This window comes from Nannobrachium achirus (assembly GCF_963921795.1).
Source record: "Nannobrachium achirus genome assembly, chromosome: 20".
Classification (NCBI taxonomy): Eukaryota; Metazoa; Chordata; class Actinopteri; order Myctophiformes; family Myctophidae; genus Nannobrachium; species Nannobrachium achirus.
This window is the reverse complement of record NC_137827.1, coordinates 59158061-59168021: the sequence shown is the minus strand read 5'-3', so window position 1 is coordinate 59168021 and position 9961 is coordinate 59158061. Positions and strand designations below refer to the sequence as shown.

Genomic DNA, 9961 nt, shown 5'->3' with positions numbered 1-9961 from the left:
TGAAATGGCACCTCTGCTTGTGGCCCATGCAGCTGCTACACATCATTTTATCAGTTCCACTTCCATTACCTGCAGACCTTGTTCAACTCATGAAGGTCTTGACAGAGTGCTGGATCCACTAGTGAGAAGGTCCTTATTTTGTGTTATTTCATAGGCCGCCTACAAACAGGAAACTGGAACAAAACATGTTGAGATGGGGGTCCGTGGCCAAATACATTTTGAGGGTCCTTCACATGAAAAAATACACCACTGACATAGAAACATAGGTTTCACCTATTGTCATTTTTCGAAAATAGCAGATCTACAAGCTCGCAGCGCTGTGAGCTTATATATCTGCTATTTTTCATTGGTTAAAGCACAAAATGTGAGTGAATCCTTGTAGCCTACCCAGGGCCCAGAATTTGGTGCGACACGACACCCCTGGATATTACTTGTAATAACGTCTCTTGGCTAAAAGATTTGATCATATATTATTTATTAAACACATGTGATTTAAACACCTGGTGAATCAGGCACATCTTTGATTAAACATACACTTAAAAAATCATGTCCAGAAAAAAGGCAGACATTATAGAGTTCTGTTTTGATCTTTGTAGAAAACAAACAAAAACAAACATTCGATTGGGGGTCCTGACTTTTAGTCCGTCTCAGTCTTGGTGCCTGAGGCCACCTCCGCCGCGGTGGTCTTGGGTGTTGTGGCGGCGGTCGACAGCAGCTCTTCCCGTGGCGGGGTGAGGGTAATGGGGACCACCCTCTCCTTGGACCCCGCAGGGTCCTTTTGGCAGGGTGCCTGGATGCACAGGAGACCCCCGTCCAGGGAGCAGGTGACAGACTCGGGGTTGACGCCTTCGGGGAGGTGGAACTCCTGGCGGAACTGGTGGAGGCGGTGCGAGCTGTGGCCGTCCACTTCCTGTTTGCTCTCGGAGCGACCGCTGACCCGCAGCTTCCTGCCCACCTGTCCAGGAGAAAGGAAGGCTGTCAATTGACCGAATTCCCGTTACGCAACGTCCTGGTGCTGACGTCACGGTTGAAGGGGAAAAACTACTAAATATCCCATAGAGTTAACACAGAAATCGCAAATGTAATGCAATTTCCGAATAGTACAGTATAAAATACGGCTAGCATGATCAAGAAAACAAGATAGTAAAAGGCACAAAGCGTTATAATTTACTTTACGGTTCAAAATAATGATTTGTTGGCTTTAAGTCCAGCAATTTCTATGTTATTTTACCCTCCAAAGCTGATGTCAGCACCAGGAAGTTGCTGAGAAATTCGCTGAGTGCGCGTGCGTGGGCGGGCCGTGAGTAGGGTCTATTGTCTGACCACTTTCAACCTGGTGCCCGCATCTTGGTTATTTATTTATAGGCCAGGGTTTCCCAAAGTGGGTGCCGCGGAACCCTAGGGCAGGGGTTCCCAAACTGTTTTGTCTCAGGGCACCCCATGAATATCTTTTTTTAATCCGAGGCACCCCTACATTATAATTTTCACTCCCAGCACCTTATATTTATAGCATATCGTCGTTGGTGGAAACCTTGTTGGTGGAAACCTTGTATGTCCAAAACCGTTCGTTTTGTATTTATCATCTATAAAATGTACTAAACTAGTGAAAAAAGCAGATCAACAAGCACACAACGTCTCACATCGCGAGGCGTTGTGTGCTTGTAGATCGGCTGTTTTCAATAGTGTTGTGCGACAGTCTTGTATGATGAAGACGTACACATTTGAAACTTGGAGATACAAGGTTTCTGCCCGACAGTGACAATATTTTAGTGATTATGTTGACGAGGAAATGGTTCTAACCATTTTGGTTAGAACTGACTGAAAATAACGTTGTACTTCAAGTTTAAAATGATACTAAATATTTGTGTCCAAATAAATTCCAAATATTATCAAATGATCTCACGGCACCCCTGGACTGCCGTCGTGGCACCCCAGGGTGCCCCGTCACCCACTTTGAAAACCCCTGCCCTGGCTGCCGTGATGCAAGTCCAGTGGTGCCGCAAAATAATCTGAAAACAGTTGGAATTCATCAATATCACTTCACTATGCTTAGAAAAACAGACCTGAATTGCACTGTACTTGATGAGTAATCTTGCCATCTACGGCCAACTCTCTCCACCAAAAATAGCAGATCTACAAGCTCACAACGCGTCACGTTGTGACGCGTTGTGAGCTTGTAGATTGTCTATTTTTGGTGAAGCTTCCCCCAGAAGAGGGATGCTGGGGTTCAAGTGGTTAAACGTCAAGGATAAAGTTATTTTCAGTCAGTTCTGATGGAAACTGATATTTCTCCAATATGATGTAAGATTCGCAACAGTGTAATTCAGGTGTGCCGTGGATGAAAAAAGTTATTTACAGGGGTGCCCTCAGTCAAAACAGTTTGAAAACCCGCAACAAAAAAGAAGTTGATTAACAGGGTGAGAGTTGATCATTGAATTACCCACCCAGATTTTCAGGTCACAAGTAGTGCCAGACCATTATATCATCCATTATTAGATTTTGTTTATGACATTGGTATCTTATGTATAGATCTTTTTCCAGAGCGCTGTGGTGTCTGCGCACAGCTGCACACACACACACACACACACACACACACACACACACACACACACACACACACACACACACACACACACACAGAGTACGGTATGTGCCGCTTGACACCGCAGTTACGGTTGTCACTCTGATAAATCGTCTATAGCTGATGTATCCAGTATGTTATGCAATATAATGTCACATGTTGTACATTTTCACCGTAATGCCCAAAATATTGATGCCAGGTTGAAAGTGGTCAATACAAGTTGATAATCCACTTGGTGATAAAATGTAGGTCAAAACATTGGTAAATGGTGAACTAGCATCTACTGGGCTCTAGTCACAAGCATGTGTCCCTAATCTTAACGTTGCACTTTACCCATGCTCAACCTATCTTCATATAATTGGTCCTCAATGCTCATGGCTTAAGATGGCTATGGGCAGTTTCGAACAAGATTTCAAACTTTTTGAGCGGTGCTAACCGCTCCTACACTTGACTTTGTGTGTAGGGCCCTATGTCCCTACCGTATGTCTCTATGTCCATACTTGTATCGGTATGTGTGTGTCCGTATGCAGTACCAACGCTTCAGAGCATAATGCGCGGAACAGACTCCATGTATGGAGATGTCCCTATGTAAGTGTTCCTAATATATGTATGCAGCTCAACCAAGGACAATGGCTTATTTTTCAGCATGCTTTCCAGACAGAGGAAGGCAGTAGTTTCTATTAGAATCCCCATTGATGATGTCATTATTAGGCTAGGCAGGTTTCTGAACTGTCCATGGGCCATCAATGAGACACGGAGTGAGCCGACGTGTCATTATCTTATAATAATGAGTTAGCGAGGACCAGGGACGTGCAGAGAATGTTAGAGAGGCAGGTAGTCCATGGGCCATACGAGTTGTCGGTATCAAAAAGGTGGCAAAGGTTACCATGCATTTTATAAAAGCTCTATATCTGTAGATTATATTTTGGTATGATAACCCTTTCTTAGACACAGCTAAATTGGTTTTATCAGCCACTAGATTTGTTGTCCCATTAACTTTACATTACAGGGGGAAAAAAAGCAAAAAATGAATCTGCTTTAAATAGCATATGAGGGGTCAAACTAGGGGGTTTTCATGATGCTGAATCCATTGCAAGCATCTGTTTTGCACAAAAAAACATTCCTTGGGCTAAAAACTGTCCCACAAGACTATGGTTTAGTGATGAAAAGTGATGAGTCATCACTTTTCACACTTTTGTGGGGGCTGTTTTAGCCCCAGGAATGTTTTTCGTGCAAAACAGATGCTTGCAATGGATTCAGCATCATGAAAACCCCCTTGTTTGACCCCTCTTATGCTACTTAAAGCAGATTCATTTTTAGCTTTTTTTCCCTGTAATGTAAAGTTAAAGGGACACCAACTCTAGCAGCTGATAACACCAATTTAGCTGTGTCTAAGGTGCCGGCTACACAGAGCTGGATATTTCTGAAGCTAGACATTTTTTTGTGCTGTTGGGGCTTGCAGCCACACAAAGCTGGATATTTCGGCTGTGAAACTGGATATTTTTTAAACCGGATAAATACGTTTTTTTTTTACAACAAGGTTAGATATTTTAGATTGTAATTAGAGACTAGAAGAGAAAATTTCTAAGAAATTTTAAGTGTGCCTGCAGCTCGCTAAGTCTGTGCAACCTTGTGTAGCGGTTGGTGTTAGCATTAGCGTTATTTCATTTGACGCAACCCGCGTGTCTGTATGACAAACGGTTCACGAGATCAAGGGTCACTTCCTGTTTGGTGAGGGGCACTTCCTGTTTGGCGAAATAGGCCCCAATTAAGGTCATGGACGATTAATGAATTAAAGCTGCAAGCAGCGATGACCGGGCCCTCGCAGCTCTACCCACGTCACAAGGCCAGCAGCCAATCAGAAACCAAACAGGAAGTCAGCCATTTCGACTAATTAGTGGCGTTTTGGAGCATTTTTGGCCGTTATCACGGGTCGCACTTTAACGACAGTTTTTTGAGAAAAAATTGTTTTGTGAGAAAAAAAAAATTGAGAAAAAAAAAATTAGAGAAAAAAAAATGTTTGAGAAAAAAAAATTGAGAAAAAAAAAATTTGAGAAAAAGAAATTTGAGAAAAAAAAATTTTGAGAAAAAAAAATTTTGAGAAAAAAAAAATTTTGAGAAAAAAAAAATTTGAGAAAAAAAAATTGAGAAAAAAAAATTTGAGAAAAAAAAAATTTGAGAAAAAAAAATTTGAGAAAAAAAAAATTTTGAGAAAAAAAAATTTGAGAAAAAAAAATTTGAGAAAAATTTTTTTTTGAGAAAATTTTTTTTTGAGAAAAAAATAAATGTATGACACCAGCCGCGAGTCTGTACGACAAACGGTTCATGAGTTATAGAGGCACTTCCTGTTTGGTGAAGGGCACTTCCTGTTATAGAGGGGGCGGGGCTTAATCAATTACAGCTCATCCCTATTGGTCGGAAAAAGACCAAAGTTGTGTGAGCATTTTACATTTTAAATGATGTTGCTAGGCAAAAGTATGGCAGAGTTATGTGGCGCCAAAGTTTCTGTTTTTTTTTCGGTGTCCCCCATTCAAAGTCAATGGAGTTTTTGGGCGTCGTTTTTTGCGAATTACGTCGCAATGGTAACGCGGATCGGAAAGAAAAGTAATAGCACACCATTCCCGGCCGAGCCGCACGTTTTGATGTATATATTGCGGGGGTGGCGTAAATCGTGCGGCAGTTATTAAGTGCCGAAATTTCCCCCATTCTAAGTCAATGGGGTTTTTGGGCGTCGTTTTTTGCGAATTACGTCGCAATGGTAACGCGGATCGGAAAGAAAAGTAATAGCAACCTATTCCCGGCCGAGCCGCACGTTTTGATGTATATATTGCGTGGGTGGCGTAAATTGTGCGGCAGTTATTACGTGCAGAAATTTGTGGCGAAACTATGGACTTAATTAATTAAGTATGGCGGATTACAATAAGTGTTTTGCCATTGCGTTGCATGGCAGGCACACTTAAAAAGAAGAAGTGAGTGTTAAAATGTTTCATTTGCTTCGCTCTATTGTTTTATCGCATTTACCGTGTTAAAATGTGGGGCATGTGTACGCATGGGGGCATGCGTACAAGTTGCTAAATATGTATTTTTAGACACAATAAGCCAGCAGTTTCTTTATTGCTATTTACAGTAACACTTCTAGCCCCCATAAGTCACATCCAACCATGAAAGGTTGCGTTGTATCTTGGGAATGGGCTTATTCTGTGTAAAATTACATATTTAGCCACTTGTGCGCATGCCCCCAACCACTGAAATAAGAATCTCTAAAACAATCGATAGAAGTAAATGAAACTAGAAGAGAAAATTTCTAAGAAATTTTAAGTGTGCCTGCAGCTCGCTAAGTCTGTGCAACCTTGTGTAGCGGTTGGTGTTAGCATTAGCGTTATTTCATTTGACGCAACCCGCGTGTCTGTATGACAAACGGTTCACGAGATCAAGGGTCACTTCCTGTTTGGTGAGGGGCACTTCCTGTTTGGCGAAATAGGCCCCAATTAAGGTCATGGACGATTAATGAATTAAAGCTGCAAGCAGCGATGACCAGGCCCTCGCAGCTCTACCCACGTCACAAGGCCAGCAGCCAATCAGAAACCAAACAGGAAGTCAGCCATTTCGACTAATTAGTGGCGTTTTGGAGCATTTTTGGCCGTTATCACGGGTCGCACTTTAACGACAGTTTTTTGAGAAAAAATTGTTTTGTGAGAAAAAAAATTTGAGAAAAAAACTTTTTTGAGAAAAAGACATTTTGAAAAAAAAATTATGAGAAAAAAAAATCTTGAGAAAAAAAAGTGAGAAAAAAAAATGTTGAGAAAAAAATAATTTTGAGAAAACAATTTTGAGAAAAAAATTTTTTGAGAAAAAAAGATTTGAGAAAAAAAAAATTGAGAAAAAAAATTTGAGAAAAAAAAATGTTTGAGAAAAAAAAATTTTGAGAAAAAAAAATTTTGAGAAAAAAAAAATTGAGAAAAAAATGTTGAGAAAAAAAAATTTTTAGAAAAAAAATTTGAGAAAAAAAAATTTGAGAAAAAAAAAATTTTGAGAAAAAAAAATTGAGAAAAAAAAATTTTTGAGAAAAAAAAATTTTGAGAAAAAAAATTTGAGAAAAAAAAATTTGAGAAAAAAAAATTTTGAGAAAAAAAAAAATTTGAGAAAAAAAAATTTGAGAAAAAAAAAATTGAGAAAAAAAAAAATTGAGAAAAAAAAAAATTGAGAAAAAGAAAATTGAGAAAAAAAGAAAAGGCATGACACCAGCCGCAAGTCTGTACGACAAACGGTTCATGAGTTATAGAGGCACTTCCTGTTTGGTGAAGGGCACTTCCTGTTAAAGAGGGGGCGAGGCTTAATCAATTCCAGCTCATCCCTATTGGTCGGAAAAAGACCAAAGTTGTGTGAGCATTTTACATTTTAAATGACGTTGCTAGGCAAAAATATGGCAGAGTTATGTGGCGCCAAAGTTTCTGGGTTTTTTTCGGAGTCCCCCATTCAAAGTCAATGGAGTTTTTGGGCGTTGTTTTTTGCGAATTACATCGCAATCGTAAAGCGGATCGGAAAGAAAAGTAATAGCACACCATTCCCGGCCGAGCCGCACATTTTGATGTATATATTGCGGGGGTGGCGTAAATCGTGCGGCAGTTATTACGTGCCGAAGTTTCCCCCATTCTAAGTCAATGGGGTTTTTGGGCGTCGTTTTTTGCGAATTACGTCGCAATGGTAACGCGGATCGGAAAGAAAAGTAATAGCAACCTATTCCCGGCCGAGCCGCACGTTTTGATGTATATATTGCGTGGGTGGCGTAAATTGTGCGGCAGTTATTACGTGCAGAAATTTGTGGCGAAACTATGGACTTAATTAATTAACTAGAAGAGAAAATTTCTAAGAAATTTTAAGTGTGCCTGCAGCTCGCTAAGTCTGTGCAACCTTCTGTAGCGGTTGGTGTTAGCATTAGCGTTATTTCATTTGACGCAACCCGCGTGTCTGTATGACAAACGGTTCACGAGATCAAGGGTCACTTCCTGTTTGGTGAGGGGCACTTCCTGTTTGGCGAAATAGGCCCCAATTAAGGTCATGGACGATTAATGAATTAAAGCTGCAAGCAGCGATGACCAGGCCCTCGCAGCTCTACCCACGTCACAAGGCCAGCAGCCAATCAGAAACCAAACAGGAAGTCAGCCATTTCGACTAATTAGTGGCGTTTTGGAGCATTTTTGGCCGAGCACTTTAACGACAGTTTTTTGAGAAAAAAATGTTTTGTGAGAAAAGAAATTTGAGAAAAAAACTTTTTTGAGAAAAAGAAATTTTGAAAAAAAAATTGTGAGAAAAAAAAATCTTGAGAAAAAAAAATGTGAGAAAAAATTTTTTTGAGAAAAAAATAATTTTGAGAAAACAATTTTGAGAAAAAAAAATTTTGAGAAAAAAAAAATTGAGAAAAAAATTTTTTGAGAAAAAAAAAATTAGAGAAAAAAATTGAGAAAAAAAAAATGTAGAGAAAAAAATTGAGAAAAAAAAAATTTGAGAAAAAAAAAAATTTGAGAAAAAAAATTTTTGAGAAAAAAAAAATTTTGAGAAAAATTTTTAGAAAAAAACAATTTGAGAAAAAAATTTTGAGAAAAAAAAATTTTTGAGAAAAACATTTTTTGAGAAAAAAAAAATTTTGAGAAAAAAAAATTGAGAAAAAAAAAATTTGAGAAAAAAAAATTTGAGAAAAAAAATTTTTGAGAAAAAAAAAAATTTGAGAAAAAAAAATTTGAGAAAAAAAAATTGAGAAAAAAAATTTTGAGAAAAAAAAAATTGAGAAAAAAAAAATTGAGAAAAAAAGAAAAGGTATGACACCAGCCGCAAGTCTGTACGACAAACGGTTCATGAGTTATAGAGGCACTTCCTGTTTGGTGAAGGGCACTTCCTGTTAAAGAGGGGGCGAGGCTTAATCAATTACAGCTCATCCCTATTGGTCGGAAAAAGACCAAAGTTGTGTGAGCATTTTACATTTTAAATGACGTTGCTAGGCAAAAGTATGGCAGAGTTATGTGGCGCCAAAGTTTCTGGGTTTTTTTCGGAGTCCCCCATTCAAAGTCAATGGAGTTTTTGGGCGTTGTTTTTTGCGAATTACATCGCAATCGTAAAGCGGATCGGAAAGAAAAGTAATAGCACACCATTCCCGGCCGAGCCGCACATTTTGATGTATATATTGCGGGGGTGGCGTAAATCGTGCGGCAGTTATTACGTGCCGAAGTTTCCCCCATTCTAAGTCAATGGGGTTTTTTGGCGTCGTTTTTTGCGAATTACGTCGCAATGGTAACGCGGATCGGAAAGAAAAGTAATAGCAACCTATTCCCGGCCGAGCCGCACGTTTTGATGTATATATTGCGTGGGTGGCGTAAATTGTGCGGCAGTTATTACGTGCAGAAATTTGTGGCGAAACTATGGACTTAATTAATTAAGTATGGCGGATTACAATAAGTGTTTTGCCATTGCGTTGCATGGCAGGCACACTTAATTAAGTATGGCGGATTACAATAAGTGTTTTGCCATTGCGTTGCATGGCAGGCACACTTAATAATTGTTACACTCATCTTTTATATTATTTAATTACAATCTAAAATATGAACCCTTGTTGTAAAAAAACAAAAGTTGTCCTTTAAGGCCACCACTTCCCTTTCCTGCCACTGCAAACACTAATACTGATATGACCTCAGCTTGATTCCACCCACCTGTTTGACGGACAGCTCCTCGGGGGTGTAGTGCTTGGTGTTGAGTGTGAGCGCAAAGGCTCCGCCCTGGTCCTCTTTCATCTGGAATGTGATTGGCTCCAAGGAGGAGCCCGCCAAGGAGGCCGGCGCGGCCGACAGGTCGATCTCCTCCCAGATGCGTTGGTGCAGGCGCTCCATGTAGTCCATGTTCTGTTTCATCAGCTGGAAGTGACGCAGCATCTCCTGCTCCAGCTGGTAGAACAGGGGCCGTGTCTCGGGCCAGAGGCTGCGGACGGGCCAGTGGAAGTCCCTGAAGGGTGACATCAGCAGGGGGGCGGGGCCGAGGGCGGAGGGCTGGTGGAAGGTGCTGAGCATGGTTTAGGTTGGCCTCCGGGCAGTTCTAGCTCTACACACTAGTTTAGTTCAACTTAAAAAACTAAGGTTTCCTCACGTTAGGGTTTCCTCAGAAAGAACTCTGCTCAAAGCTAATGATGTGGGCTTTAGAAGTTAGATGTCCTCTGGTTTATCTGGCCTTCACTCTGTCTTCCAGTCGTCTGCTGTCTCTCTCTGTCTCTCTCTCGGTTCTGTCTTCCCTCTGTGAACGTCCTGGCTTTTTATACCCTGATGGAAAGATCCAGTTACATTCCTGACAGGGTGTCGCGTCTGTGTGTTTCTGTGTGTGTTGACTACCAACAGTGTG

General features: G+C 40.3%; 1 protein-coding gene across 1 annotated transcript; it reads right to left on the bottom strand.

Annotated features, from left to right (window-relative positions):
* Nucleotides 1–637: 637 nt before the first annotated feature.
* Nucleotides 638–9636, bottom strand: LOC308306278 (heat shock protein beta-11-like; the record flags this gene model as incomplete). The annotated part of the gene is made up of 2 exons (XM_080751178.1): nt 638–955; nt 9283–9636. The coding sequence occupies 2 exons, from the start codon at nt 9634–9636 to the stop codon at nt 638–640; spliced, it is 672 nt and encodes a 223-aa protein (XP_080607304.1).
* Nucleotides 9637–9961: the final 325 nt, after the last annotated feature.